Raw genomic sequence first — 16,283 nt, 5'->3', positions numbered from 1 at the left:
TGACAACTCTAGATCCACTTGACAGTCAAAAGTGGCATACTACATAGCTTATGTTGAGTTTGATTCACATGGGTGACAAAATTCAAAATCTTAAATAGATCCACTTCTTTTTTTACTTTCCATAGCAATTTACCTGTCTTCACTCAGTGCTAGAGTGAAGCTCTAGGTTCTCTGGGACATTTTCTCTAAAATCCCTAACCCAGTCCACAAGCTATAAGTGTCATAGTAAATATCATTAGCTCAAATACAGCTATGTATCAGAATAGTAGAGATTATACATCTCATGAGAAAAGACTGCTTTTTAATGATCTGTAGTGAAATAGTCAAGAGAGGCAGTCCTCAAACATGGTTGACAATTATTCTTCCCTTGCCGTATACACATGCTACTCTGCAGATTGAGTTCTTGGAGAGCCCTGGTCTTAGATATGTAGTTATATGGTCTCATTTAGCTCATGAGGAGGGAAGACAGAGCAAGAAGGGGAAAGATATAACTGTTTTCAGATAACACTAATATTATCAAGATGGTTTCACCTCCATCCAACTTTACTCCTTCCTAAATACCTGCTTCCACCCATGATCGTGTGGAGTTTCAACAAAGAGATTGGGGAAGACACAGTAATCACATCATAGCAGCAGGAAATTTCTACTTATGATTCTTGAAATCAAGTCACCTTGCTGAGATGGCATTCCAACATTGCATTACCTACACACTTCATTCCATTTTTGTTGTTTGATCTTATAGATCCCACAGAGAAAATCCAAGAGCAATGAGTTATCCACCATCCTAGAACAGTATGGTATGTGTTTTGGTACCCTGGAAGTGTTGCATTATCTGGAATATTTATCTATCCCCAGGCAGATCCAGGGGTTTCTGATACTATTTCATACCCATATCCTTTTTTGGATGTTTGGCTTTACCCAGTAGGAGTCTCTTTGCCTAGAGACATCTGGATGACCATACCTAAGGCCAATGGCTAATGCATGACTATAAAAGTTAAGCTCCTCACCTCAGTGCATGAGAAGATCAGTATTACAAATCATGATCTGCCTTCCCTGTGTCATCAGGCTAGAACTAGCCTTCAGCAGTACCACACCTCAGCTTAGCTGCTTTTCTTGACTCCCTCACCTCCTTACAGCTTTTCCCCAAGCTCATTCCTCCAACAGATCACACAAGCAAATCTCTATCTCAGGCCCCGCTCCTAAGAAATTTGATCTGATGTAATCATAGGAATTATTTCAAGCAAAACTAGGAAGGAAAAGGCTTGTTTCAGGAGGTCTTATATAGTTTGATTTAAAATGATTGTTTAAAAACTAAACTGTGGTCACACAAAACAAAGAAAATGAGAGATTTCCTGTGACAAGCCAGGCATTAGATACCACAGTGAGCCATTCTACTGGTTTCCCCAAACTTACACCACACTGCAGAGTAATGGTCAAGAGGGGAAATTATTTCCAAGTATAACTAGAGAAGATCCAGTTCAAGAGAAGGGTAAAGGCAGAATTAATATTGGCTGATCACACCAGCCGCAGAAGAATGATTAGTGATACAACTCTAAAGTCAGATGATGGGAATCTCTTACTCACTGGCACAAAGACCTTGGACAATTTGCTTAAAAACTGTGACTGTGAATTTCTATATAAATATGAGGTTAAGAATAACATATAGAGAGAGATGACTGAGCAATGAAGAGAACTCACTGCCTTGCTGAAGATCTAGAAGATTCAGTTCCAAGCACTGACATCAGGCAGCTCACAACTGACTCCAACAACAGTTCCAAGGGATCTGATGCCTTCCTTGGGTGCCAGACACACATAGGACACACATATTTCATGTACATATTTACACATAGTCACTCGTACATACACAAAGGTAAAAATAAATGAATCTTCACATACAACTAAACACAAAGCCTAGAGAAGGATTTGCAAATGTGAACAAACACCTACTTTATTGAAAACACCCAACCAGCATTAGCTTAGAGTAAACATAGTGTATCATCAATGTAGGTCAAGCGGTAGAACATTAAGAATACACCTTCAAAATCTAAGTACTTCAGTGCATCAAAATTACGTCTTCTTTATACCAAACACCTCGGAACCCACACTGAACAGCTACAATGATTGTATGGTGGCTTTGCCATAATTCACACATCAGCAGCATATTCTAAGATCAGTGGTTTCAGACATCATATTCAGTGAAACTCATGGGCCATACTTGGTCATATGGATCCATCCAATATCAAGAAAGCCAATGAGTATTGTCCTATTATTTTTCTAACAAGAAGTAAATATGAGTAAGTAACATGAATGAATGTCTAAACCTAGTATGTTTTCACATGTTATATGTATTTTCCACTTAAATATGGCAAGTAGCCTGAGACATATTAGTATTTTATGTTAAATAGTAAAGAAAAAAATCAATTGGTTTAAGGCCAATTATAAAGGAATTATAAATATGTTTTTTTTCTCAATAGGAAGAAGGATCAAGAATACATAGAATCTCAGAATTGGTAAAGAACCAATGAGGCCCATGAAACTCAACCCCCCATCCAATGCAATGAATGATTCCCTTCAATGAGGAAATCAAAGAAGTATCCATTCACCCCAATGGACAAGTTGGCATCTCCCTTGGCCTCATGCTTAAGGGAGCCATGGGAGCACCACTCTGGGTGACTTTGGTTTGATGTGAATTTGTATCATCAGATGAGGTTCTCTGGGACACAACCATCCAGGGACGGCCATGCATGCGGGTGATATTTTAAGTTTTAAACCCCAAAGACTGAGGTTTAAACCATGTATAGATGATAACAGAGTCAGTTTTTGTACTGAGTCATCTCAAGTCCTCAAAATAACTTTGTGGGAAGGTATTATATCATCATTTACAGATCAAGACACCGAGATAAGATATTTAATCTCCTTATCCAAATGATACTGTTAGTTGGGGGCAGAGCAAGGAGTCCTATAAAAATGTCTCTCACCCAGGATTAGCACTCTAACAAGGGAAAGGTCGAAATGTATCTGAAAGCCTTTGCTTTTCTGTCATCAGGTACAAATAATCAAATAATTTTTTAAAAGATTTACATGAATAGCAAGTTAATTTCAGTCACACATTATTAAACATGTTCTGTGTTCGGAAGGCAAATGTTGAGTACATAGAAAAAATTTATAGTTGAGAATCTAGACCAGCACTTATAGACTGAGAGAAAAACAATTGAAACTAAGCTTTAATATGCGGTTTCCTGTGGAAAGCTGTTACTGGCTTCATATCACATTATCTCACAGATATTTCTGTGATCTATATTTATCAGCAAGCAAGTGTAAGCAAATTACTTCAAGCCACCCAACCAGGAAATATAAGCTTTTTCTACCAAGCTGCCTTTTTCATGGGTAAGGGGAAAAAAATCACTAGGAGGTTATCACTGACTTTCCTACTGCTGGTCCCTTGACCGTCTCTCAGGATGATGTCCAGTAGAGTTTGAGCCATTTCAGGACAGTAAGTCTCTTCTTCATCACAGCTCAAATTCTACATCTTTCAGCTAAGGAGATTTTCCTTCATCAACTGAAGCCTTAAGAGTTTGCCTTTGATTTGAGTCCAATGTTCCAACACAGCCCTCCTGACACCAGCTTCTCCACCCACATAACTCCCCATATGCTGACACTCAACCAGCACCATCTGTAGGACCATAGATGTGCTTAGTCCCTCTGCTTGGAATAGGAACTCCTGCTCAGAAATAAAAGAACTTAAGGGCCATTGCAAAAGCCAGTTTGTATATAAGTACCCAATCCACACAGGCTATCATGTTACTTTGCATAGTTGTTATGGTTTAAGTATTAGAAGGGGAATAAATCTACTTACAAATACATTTCATAAATAGTTATTTAAATAATTATATATAAAAATAAAAATGATATTTTATTCAAGTGTAGGCATTTTGTTCTATTATTTCCCATTCTTTAGGCCTTGAGCCCCAACGGTATATTTCTGAGTACAGAGTGAGAATACTGATGAGTAAAAAGTTAGAGAGAATGGGAAAAAATACCCAACAGCACCTTTGGGTCACGACCCCTTTGGAGTGAATGATACTTACACAGGGGTTAAATATCAGATACCTTGTGGATCATGCATTTACATTAAAATTCATAATAGGAGCAAGATCATAGTTATGAGGTAGCAATAAAATAACTCTATGATTGGGAATCACTACAACATGCGGAGTTCCATTAAAGGGAGCATAAGGAAGGCTGAGAACCAATAGGAAGTACAATATTGTCATCACTTGACAAGTCTCCCATGGAGGATTTCACCACCTTTTTCTAAAATACACTGAATATATATTTAAAATCCCCAGGAATCAACTATTTCTTCATTTTTAATCCATTGTTCTAGCCATTGGGTACAATGACAGCTCCAGATATAGATAGATAACTTAAGAGGACCAGCAATAGAACAATTCAGGATTCTAAAAAATTCCTTGGGAAAGAAAAATCTCATATCAACCCACCCAGCAAGACATGGAGCTGTGGTACCAATTTTGCAATCAGTAGGTGAGAGAGGAGCAGAACCAAGTTGAAAGATGAAACCTTGAGACAGCACTACATTGTGGAAGACCTCAGATTAAGCTACCTTTAACATCCAGAGCCACTTCTAGAGGGAACCCTCTAAAATGCCTTTGGTACTTAAGGAAGTTTGGTTAGGTTTCCTACCATTTAAAATGAAGGTAGACCTTCCAAGGTGTCATAAATAGAAAGTCACCATGTCTAGGGAAAAGAGTAGAGACTGAAGTATGCATTCCTAATCATGTCTCTCTGCCTTTGTGCATCTAAGAAAATCAAAAAGATCTGAGGATATGCAGCAGCCCTGTATCATTTTAAATGCCATCTCCATGCCCATGATCCTCTCTTCCCATCTCAGGTACCAAACATATGAATGCCAACTTTATATGAAGATGTTAGGAATCTGAGGTCTTTTCAAGGTCTTTTCTTACTCAGCTGAGTAAGAAAGAGGATGATGCTGAATTCCCAAAGGCAACTTTGGAGATGTTGGGAACAGTCAGGGTCACACATGCCTTTCCTTTCAAATAACTTATTAACTCCTTGGCTTTAGGAAAGATATTTAAGAGTACAGGGTCCCAGTGCCCATTCTTACAAATGGCAGATGTGTATCATGAAGTTGTTGTATCAATTCAATGACTCAGTCACAAGTCACAAGTACAAGGAGCCACAATGGACTGATGTGTCATGGGTACTTTCTGTGTTTTCATTTCTCATGGGACCTTCTCATCCCCATGACTGTGAGCTCCACAGCAGTAAGGGAAATGACTTACTTCCCTTTGTAGTTGTAGACGCCATCCCAATCGTCAGCCTTAAAAGCATGTATTGAATGAATGAGTAACCCTTGGCAGGGGGCCTGTAAAACTATTTATATAGTTATGCTTCGTCTTCCAGTGTTAGGAACAGGTCTCTAATTGTGGAAATAGAAGCCCTGGTTAGAACTCTGTGGAGAGGATATTTGACCAGCCCCAATTTGGTGGTGTCTATCAATGGTTTATAAGTAAATGCAGTGGGTAGAAGCCATTCTGGGAACAATTCTCAACCTAAGATGTGCTGCCACCCCCAGGAACCCCCACTTTTAACCTTAACCTGCCTTATATTTTAGACTCAGACCATTTTTCCGAGCCCTCCACCAGGCAACAGAGAAACCCATCAGGAATTCCCTCGCCTTCCTGCTTTGAAAGCCATAGAATTGTCTTGCAGTCCCTAAAATTGGCTCCTCTAGGCTAGTACTGTTTTTTCAATCCCTAAACTGCCATCAAGTTGGCCATGAGCTCTGAGCTGCCGACTAGGTGTTTCTGTTTCCAGAGCAAGTGCACCTTGAGAGGGATACTGGAAATTTGTTTCAGGAAAAAATGAAGGGAAGGAGGCAGTGGCGATGGAGAATGAGATTCAGCCTCAGAAAGAACAAGCATTTTCATGTGATAAATCTCTCCACTGTGTGGACTCACTAGTCCCAAGCAGTGTTAACAATTTTTTTTCTATTATCTTCTTGCTCTGACATAAGCTTGGGAGATCAGAAGTGTAAGCAGGTAATTCAATCGCCTCTCCTCCCTGCCAAGCTGTTAAGCAGGCACTTCTACCATTGCTCAGGCTTAGATCAGGTTTCCCAAAGGCTGCCAAAAGAGGATGATAAAATGAGCCCGTTGAGAAGCAGGCAAAGAATGTGGGAAGACCGCGGGACAGTGTTCCATGTGGATGTAAGCAGTTTAGTTGCCATGTTCTTGTTAAACCCTGTGTGACATAGAGAGAAGACCACAGACACACGGTAAGCTAAAAGGAAGAGAACATCTTTTTTTCCCATAACTATTCATAGAGATAATAATTCTGTGTTTATCACACACACAGCAGAGGGTTGGGAGTTCATGATTTTGTTCTACATTGCTTCAACAACATTCATTTCTTGAATATATCTAAGGCCATCTGGATATCTGGACACACACACATATGCACACACACACACATGCATGTATGCATGCACACAAAAGCAATAATGACATTATTTGGTATTTATAAAGGAATCCTTTAAGGATGAAATGGGGATACGCAGGAGCCATGGGGTGAATATGTTCACAATATATCATATACATGTATGAGATTGTCAAAATTCAAATTTTAGAAATTTAAAAGCCCAGTGAGGTCGAACACAGCATTGGAACACCAAGAATGAATGAGGTGACACGGTTTTAAAAGGGATTTGGATATACAATAAGACTTGCTACACTGGTGAAATGCATAAAGGAAGTCCATGGTAACAACCAACAGAAAAAGAAGAGGAGAAGCCATGTTAGTAGGATTATTTCCAAACATGACTAGGGGCAATGTGATCACCCACAGATAAATTCAGCACAGGCTCAGGAAAGCTGAGGGATCACCTCAGTACAGAACTCAAAGGGTCAATGTCCAGGAGACCAAATGCCTCCACAAATTCAGGCTATAATTCTATCAACCATTGAGTCTCCTTCAGCCCTTTGCACCTGCTACATCTAATTTGACTCAAACAGGCAGAAACAGCCTTCCAAAGGACAACCCTGGATGCTCTTCTAGAATAACAAAGCTTGACAGTAAAATAATTCTTGCTGCAGAAAGAAGACAGAAGGAAAAACCTGTGTTGAGGGCTCAGTATCAGAAATTAAAAAGAAAAGAAAAAGAAAAAAAAAAGAAAAACTTGTTCAAAGTCAGACAGGGGATTATCTACATAGGACCCAGACTAAATATATGCCTTGATTATTTCCAGTACAGAGTCCTTTCTTCTTATCTATTCATGCTTCTCTAAGAAAGAGAAAAAAGAAAAAGAACTCCATTTTTGAAGACTAGATACAGCTCCCTACTCCTAACTTCAGAAAACCCTGGGGAAATATGGCAATGGTGTAGAGTAAGTAAAATGTAAGTAGTTACAACCTTAGGACACTGCATCAGGCTCTCAAGCCATGAGGCCCTCTCTTTCTATACAAATGGTGGGGAGCAGTTACACCAAAAGAGGTGGCCAGGGCATGACTAAATAACTAAGGAACAGACTTTGTATAGCTTCGGATCAGAGAGAAGGCATCTTGGGAGCATTCATAGGAAGGATAGTCAATCATACATTTCCAGTACTATGGACCCAGTCTTCGGCTACATTGATTTCTAACTCATTATTCAAAGGATCTCGGAGGTCCAAGACAGAGCTATCCAACTGTGGCAATATAGCTTTAGAGTCAGATACTCTGATAGGTAGACTTTGCTGGATTCTTGACTCTCCTGATCCAAATGTTCCCCTACTCTGTACGAGGGACTTTCTATCCCACTATCATAGTCAGCTCAGTTCTCTGCTAGAGGATGACAAGGAGCTACTAAACACCCACTCTCCTTTTTCCTATCTTGCTTTTCTTCTAGAAAAATTTCTTTTTCATAAGTCTCAAAATATTCTTTAGAAAAATATATTGAATAATCTTTTATTTTCCATTTCCCACTAACATGGTTTAGACATGTAAAAAAAATGAATCCTAGAAATCTCTCTCTTTCTCCCTCTCCCTCTCCCCCTCTCCCTCTCCCCTCTCTCCCTCCCTCCCTCCCTTCTTCCTTCCCTCCCTCCCTCCCTCCCTCCGTGTGTGTGTGTGTGTGTGTGTGTGTGTGTGTGTGTATGTGTGTGTGAAAACTGCAGTCATCCTACAGCTGTTGGAATCAAGAGTCTAGAGCAGTAGCTTTCAACCAGTAGGTTGCAATTCCCTTGTGGAGACCCTTTCACAGGATTGCCCAAGATCATTGGAAAACACAAATATTTGCATTATGATTCATAACATTAGCAAAACTACAGTTATGAAGTAGCAGCACAAATAATTTTATAGTTGGAGGTCATCTTGAGGAATTGTACTAAAGGGTTGCAGCATTAGGAAGGTTGAGGACCACTGACAGAGAGAGTAGTAGGTAGAGCCTAACAATAAAGCCAGCAAAAGAAGTGACAGGGACAAAAAAATCCAGACCATGGTGATGTGAATCTCAATTACATGAATCAATAACCATCACCCTTATTAAAGACACTTTCTTTTTGTTGTCTGTCAACCTTTCGAAGCTCACTCTCATTCTTCCTCTTCCATGGTGAACTTCCCCTGACCAAACATTGCAGCCACAAACATGTACCATCTCACAAATGAACCTTTTCTGAATGAGTCTTTTCACTGATGCTTATAGTGCAGTTAAGGTAAACATTTTCTATCTAGATTCATCCACTCACTAGCTGTGCAGTCTTAGAAAAGCTACATGAGATGATGCATGACTCAGTTTTCTCATCTGTGAAATAGGATAAAATTTCTTTCTATCCTGAGAGAAATAAATGAGACAATGTAACCGCATTCCCTAGACCTAGGAGTAGAGAATCCTACTTGACGAAAAAGTGAACAATTCCTGGAAGCCGGGTATCCCACTTGGAGAAAAAGTAGACAATTACTGAGGCTGGAGATGTAGCTCATTTGGTAGTGTGTTTGACTAACATGCAGGAAGTCCTGGGTTTGATCAATCATCGACACTGCATACACTAGGCATGGTGACACATGTCTGCAATCCCACTACTCAGGAGGTGAAGGGGAAAGGGTTAAAAGTCTCAGTCGCAGGCCACCTTTGACTAGACGGAGAGTTGGAAATCCTATTACAGAGGAAGGGAAAGGAGAAGGATGTAGGGAGGGAGAGCATGGTATTTTACTTTTGGAGTATGCCAAGAACTCTATTAATGCAATAGGTTTTTTGGGTGGGGATTCCATGGATTAACATGACCCACCCCCATCTCTAAGATAGATGAAAACATAAGTTGAGCCCAGCCTATCCAATAGGCATCTGTCTGAGACCCCCTTGACTCACGGGCATTCTCCCAGCATTCAGTTGCAAGACTTATAAGATGCCTAAAGCCCACAACTCTGTCCCCAGCATCCACTGTAAGAGAGACTCAAGCTCCGGGCAGCCTATGTGGCATGTATGTACACTACAGCCCACGGCAGACATTCTGAACCAAGGAGGCTGTGATATCAGTGATAATAGAATATTTTAGTAGCTGAAAAAATAATAGAATATTTTATTAAGCAAAATGGAATGGGAGACCATGCACTTTCTGATTCTGTTTCAAAGAGTGGTGGCGAGAAAGCCAAGCACCATGCAGCTATCAGAGACAAGTCCAACCCAAGGAATGGGGAAGGGTCACCCAATCATCTCCTTTATTGTCTCCCAGAGGCAAAATGTTCAGTCACCATGCATTACTCAATTGCCTCGGCGATGGTTACCTCTTGATATTTTCTTCATTAAGATGCAAAGAAGGCAGTGCCAGCCATCTACTTCTTTCCCAGTTTTAGCATCAGGCATGGGTTGGCAGAAGAGGAAGCTGAAATGGATGTTTAAATGAAACGGATGCTCAGCTTTCTATTCCAGCACCTGTGTTACTGCAGAACACAGGAGACCAGCTATTGGATGAAGCTGGTCTCATTTTCATTTTGTATTCTGCGATATTAACTTCCATGAAATCTATCTTATAAGCTACCTGAAATCCTATGGCACTAGGTAGTTAATAATGAAATAGACAAAGACGAGGAGCAATCAAATAATTCCACTTGAAGGGATTATTCTATGATTCAACAGAACATGTTTCTTCATAATTCTAATGAGCATTATTATTCCATTCTAAGTAAAACATGATGTGCCAATTTTAACTTACCCCAAAGCAATAGATTGTTGGTGCTTCTCGCCCACCAACATATATTTGCTGACTACCCACTGTGATCTAAGTACTGTATTGAATCATGCACAGTCCTTGGTTTCCAAATAAATTAGCACCATCCTAGCAATGGCATTACTATTCCTAAGAAAAGCTAGAGCAGTAGAACTGTCATTTCCCTCCTCACAGTTTCGAATTCTCTCATCTCTGCCTCTTGCCCAGACACCCCTTCCCCACAAGGAAGCCAACCCAGGTGCCTCTGGAAATTGGGAGGCTGCAGACAACATCTGGTACACTAAGGGAATGTGTTTGTCTCAGCCCAGCTCAAAATAGTATCTGACAAGCCTGGATCACACAAGTTCTAAAAAACTCACGAGAAATAACCTAAGAAATCTATAGCTGCCTTCTCCAATTTCGCTCCCTGTCTGGCTGCTTATTGAGTTCTGCAGCCTGTATTGACAGCGTGCAGCCCTGCTTCTGTCTGCCTCCTCTTATGCAGCGGTAACCAAAAGCAGGGGGTGGGAGAAGAACATCACAGTTATGATTCATGCCTGAGACCCTGTTCCCGAGCCATGTACCAGCCTACAGGCAGAATTTCCAAGAAAAAAAAATAACAGTAAGGTTTGTTAGAAAGAAAAATGCCAGGGTCTCCTTCCTTCTTCCTGTTCACCTCCCCCCACCTCTTCTTCTCTAAGGGCCACGTACTTCATCTGGCTCCTTCCAACCTCTACTCCCCCAATTTAAGCTTCCAAATTCTACTTTTGCACTAAGAAAACACATCCGATATAAAGAGGATGGGGTAGGGCCAGCCCCACCACAGCTCACAAACCTTTTGCTTTAAGGTGAGCTGAAAGACTTACCTGACACGCTGGAGTTAATTTCACTGCAGAAATGAAAGTGCAGAGTGCAGATCCCTGGGAAAACATAACCTTGGCAATAGGGGAGAGAAGCAGGGAAGAGAGGGGACACCACATTTCCCCAAGCCCTCCAGTCCTGTGTCTCTGCCGGAGCCAGCAATTGATAATCTCACTAACACCTACAACAGTGTGCAGGAAGCTGCCTTCTTCCTAACTAATACCGCCCTCAGTGTTGTTCGTGATTTTGCAACTCTTCTCTCACTATCCAAACCTTAGTGCAGCACTGGCAATTAGAAACCTGCACACACCTGGGACCTGGGACAGGGTGTTTTGTGCACACAGTGGGAGCTCCGGTCAGCAGAGAAGACTCTTCAGCAGCTCCCTCCTTTTTCCTGGGGGATGTATTTGAATGGGCAGGCTTGTGTCATGCCAAACACATCCCCTGTCTTAGTGTGAATCACTGACTCAGAAAGTCACATGGACCCAAGATTCCCAGAATGAGCATTCTGTTCTGGGAAATACCAGGGATGTCTACTCTCCTATTAGCCACAACCTTAAATAACTGCTGGGAACCGGCTGCATGACTGAACAGGACATTTCAAAGCTGAGATGTTACTGCAGTGAGCAAAGTAGAAGGCAATGCAAAAAAAAAAAAAAAAAAAAAAAGCAGCTTTCTATTGCAACAGTTGCCCAAGCTCCGTTCTTCCTATTGGTCAGGTCTCAGGTGCAAAGCATTATTCTGAAAGAAATGCAAGGGTCCTGAATCTATTTATTCCAGACAGATGCAGGACCCCTAAGTCACCCAACCCTAGGCTTGCATGAAACACTGAAGGATATTTTTAGATTGAACCTGTCGTCTCTTTATTCCTACCTTAGACAAGAAGTGGGAATGAGGAGGCAGAACACTATATATGGAGCTGCCATTCTGTGATATGAACAAAGATAGACTCAGTTATTACCTCTAATCTCTCACAGACAAAGAGCACCATCTCCAAATGTTTCTGAATTGTGTTAATTTTACTAATAATAGAAGTGGGTTGTGCTTAATGGCATTGAAGGCACAGTTCACAGAATTCCCCATGATTTCCACCATCCAATATCCCTTCTTATAAGTTGTGCATAGTTAGCTATTGTCTTAGTTAGGGGATCTATTGCTATGATGAAATACCATGACCAAAGCTGCTTGGGGAGGAAAGGGCTTATTTGGTTTACACTTCTGCATCATTGTTCATCTTGAAGGAAGTCAGGACAGGAACTCAAACAGGGCAGAAACCTGGAGGCAGGAACTGTTGCAGAGGCCATGGAGGGGTGCTGCTTACAGGCTTGCTCCCCATGGCTATCACAGTCTGCTTTCTTATAGAACCCAAGACCACCATCTCAGGAATGGTACCATCTGGGCCGGGCCCTTCCCATCAAACACTAATTAAGAAAATGCCCTACAGGCTTGCCAACAGCCCAACTTATGGAGGAATTTCCTGAAGCTTCCTTTCTCTCTGATGACTTTAGCTTGTGTCAAGTTGACATAAACCTAGCCAGTACAGTTATTCGGACTTTTCAACTGTTATACTGTACCCAATTGAGGCTATATGTTCATAGTAAACTACTATGCCCTTTCTATTTTATATTTAAAATCTATGGTCATTTGTGTGTGAAACCAACCCTAGGTCAGTCATCTGCTGTACAAAAGGCTTGTTAAGGAATGCACTCATGGGCTTGAGATCTCAAAAAGAACAAGCAAGTTCCTCATAATGACAAAATACTATTAAACATTTGGAATTGGACCTTCTTGATTTAAATTCACTTAAATACAAATGTCTTATGAACCATTGTATATATTCAACAAATGGATCTACTAACCCACTTAATAAATTATTGTTCTCATTGATGAATGTTCTCACTGTTGAATGTGAGGTTTTTAAAATTCTAAGCAATTACTTATTCTGACTTTTTACTAATTCAGACCTTTCTGGCTATCAAGTGAAAAGACCTGCTTATAAACCTTTTCTTCAAAATGTTAGCTTATTCATACTTGAAACCTCCCTGGGGTAGACAGAAAGTACCACATCCCTCTTCTTATCAATATTCAAAAGAACACACATTGATTATAAGCAGGTCAGTGGTGCAGAGCACACAACGTACAATGTATAATAAACCACACCACGCACATGACTTCCTCATCCATCCAGTGATTCATCACTCACTACGTGCTTTAAGGCAGAAACACCATTTTAACAGGCCCAGTGCCTCCTTCAAACTGCTGTGGTATTAGAATGTGGCAAATTAGGGATCTAGTTCAGCCTCTACAACCTATCATTCTTATCTGGCTGAGACTTTAAAACCATTCTAAACCAATGACCTACGAATGATCAATAAGCTAGTTCACTGGGTCTTCTTTTTTTCTCTTTATTAACTTGGGTATTTCTTATTTACATTTCAACTGTTATTCCCTTTCCCCATTTCCAGGTCAGCATCCCCCTAATCCCTCCCCCTCCCCTTCTTTATGGGTGTTCCCCTCCCCCCCTCCCCCCATTACTGCCCCCCCCCAAATCACATTCACTGGGGGTTCAGTCTTGGCAGGACCAAAGGCTTCCCCTTCCACTGGTGCTCTTACTAGGCTATTCATTGCTACCTATGCAGTTGGAACCCAGGGTCAGTCCATGTATAGTCTTTGGGTAGTGGCTTAGTCCCTGGTCATTGGGTCTTTCTTTGAGTGTTGCCCTTAGATTTTTCTCATAGCTCACCTGATGAGTTGGAGTTAAGCGTGAATTATGAATTTGATCTTCATCTATGCCAGGTAGCTTCACACTAGTTACAAAGTGGTCCATTGCCAGATACAAGCTATTTGTGCAAGCCAAGAGACAGGAAACCCTGCCTTTGTTTAGATTTTCAAGCTTGTGTTCCTTCAAAATCCACACTGAAATGTAATCCCCATTTTTGGTTGTATTAACTCCTGAGAAGTGACTAAGCCCAGAGAGCTCTACTCTCAGGAATGGATTAGCATCTTATAAAAGAGGATCAGAGAATGATGTAATAATTGCAGCCTTCACCAGACACTGAATCTGCTAGTGACTTAATCGTAGACTTCCCAGCCTCAGAAGAGCACAGTGTACATTTTGGTTGTTCATAAATTACCCAGGTGGCTGCAAAAGTATCTCAGCGGAGAGTCTGTCTCAGATGTCCTGGGTTTAATCCCCAATTTCATAAACAATGTAGTCCCATATGACTTTATATGAATGCAGACAGCTTTAACCATCATATTTGGGAATGGTACAATACAGAGCAGAATCCAGTGAGGGTGAATCATGACATTCCATTATTAGTAATCAAGGAGCAACTGGTATAAGACCCCAGTCTTGCAGTCAGTGGTGGTGGAGAGGAGAAGAGAAAAGTGCCACGCCAGCATTATACTAATTCCACAATTCTAGATAGTGATTATAAGCTATGATATCTAGGAGAAGAGCAAGCGCCCAATATTGCTCAAGAACTTTCACCTGTTCATTGCAACCCAGGCCCCTTAAGGATTCTTGGCTCCATGAATTTTTTTCTAGCACGTTTTTGAGAGTTCAGCATCCCTAGAAATGAAGTAAATATTTCAAGGTTGACAGACTGACAAGCAGGTAACGTTCTTCTAAAGAATATAAACTGTTACCTTGACGCGTTTAGGTTTGAGAGGCGCTGCCAGTAAAAATGCTGTCAGGTCAAAGAAGACCAGTCAGATTCTATTTAGAGATGACTGAAAATTTCAGGATAGTCATCCTCCTTTTCTCTGTTATTTAGGAATGGAAGGAAATGTACCTTAGTCCCAAGGTTAAGTCCCAACAGCAAATTGATATATCTCTTCTTCTCTTAGAAAAAAATCTTAAAGAAAAAAAATGCATTGTTTCTTCCATGGCTTTCAATATCCCCAGTAGAATAGAGAAAACTGTTTTGCAGTCGTTGCTCTCTCAACTGAGAAAAAAATTGCTTATTTTTCATCCCTCATATCTTAAAAATAAATTACTCTGAATGCCGTTTAAATAAATGTTTCTAAGAACTTCCCACTAGTTGGACCTAATTCTCATTTCTTTCTGTAATACTCATATCCTGAAGGAAGAATATCTCACCTGATTTGCATTTTTCTGTTTGACTATTTTATACCAGGGGAATTCAACAGTTGCAGGTATCAGTGACACAAGAAATTGAAGCTCATGACCATTACATTGAATTTTCCAAGAAGCCAAAACATCAAGAAATGACTGAAGTGGATTATAAATATAAATTATTGTGAAGATGGTCTATTAACAGACAGTTATCGCCATGTGTGGACCAGCTAAGTATGGGTTCGCCAGAACACAGTTAATCATTCAAGATCACATGATACTGCAGAGGACTTGCAGGCTAGCATCAAGACAAATGAAAGCCGGTGGCAAGTTCAAAGATATTAGGAGGAATAGGACAGAGCCGGAAGTCCTCATCCACAGAGTCTGAGAGGTGTAAGGACAGTCCTATACCCTGCAAAGCTCCCTAGGAATCTTAATTTCAACCATCAAACCAGCTTATCATGGACTATCAAGCAATCTTACATTTATTATACATTTACCAAATACTTTATATCAAATGCTTTTCAGAACAAGGGTATAGACTTCTGCTTCAGGGAAGATGGCGAGACATAGTTGTTCTTGTTCCTTCTACTATGCACAAGCATCAGTTGTGGAAAGAAGGGGTGGAGTCTCTAACATCGGTTGCTTTTGTTTTCAAAACCATTCAAGTATACTAAAGTACAGTGTCCTCTCAGTAGATTCACCCTTTTTTGCCATATAACAATTCCCCCTGTATTTGGTAATTGTTTTTTATCTTAAGCCTAATTTATTTGCAACTAGCTGTGCTACTCAAGGTTTTGAATAATTAATGTCATGTTGTATTTTCCTATAATTTTACTTTTGCTCTATTCCATTGTATTAGAAGTGGGTGCTTTATATAAAGCATGTAGCTGTGTCATCTTTTTAAGGTGTGCTTACCATCTCCTTTATTTATATATCAGGCTTTTAAATTTCATATTGTTTTTTATACATTGCACAATATGTATATCATTTGTTGCTTCATAAACCAACATCAACAATTCATAGCACAATGAAACAAAAACATCAAGAATACAGAACATTTCCAGCAGCCAAAAGTAGTTAATTCTCCTTTATTGAACACTTTACTGAAAAGTAAAA

At 40.3% G+C, this 16,283-nt stretch overlaps 1 protein-coding gene across 49 annotated transcripts in view; it reads right to left on the bottom strand.

Moving 5' to 3' along the window:
• Positions 1–16,283, bottom strand: part of Nrxn3 (neurexin 3) — a 1,631,407-nt gene that overhangs the window by 1,393,662 nt on the left and 221,462 nt on the right. Inside the window, exons 1-2 of one of the 49 annotated variants that reach the window (XM_063261448.1) lie at positions 11,089–13,526; positions 9,801–9,898 (exon numbers count right to left, since the gene is read on the bottom strand). The exons of the other annotated variants lie outside the window; for them this stretch is intronic. Of the exons in view, the coding sequence (XP_063117518.1) occupies positions 9,801–9,879 (79 nt within the window). The 5' untranslated portion in view covers positions 9,880–9,898; positions 11,089–13,526. Of the gene's footprint in view, positions 1–9,800; positions 9,899–11,088; positions 13,527–16,283 lie in introns of those variants that run through there. 49 annotated transcript variants of the gene reach the window in all.

This window comes from Rattus norvegicus, chromosome 6, assembly GCF_036323735.1.
Source record: "Rattus norvegicus strain BN/NHsdMcwi chromosome 6, GRCr8, whole genome shotgun sequence".
Classification (NCBI taxonomy): Eukaryota; Metazoa; Chordata; class Mammalia; order Rodentia; family Muridae; genus Rattus; species Rattus norvegicus.
The sequence above is the reverse complement of the archived record's forward strand: the minus strand, read 5'-3'. Positions and strand labels throughout refer to the sequence as shown.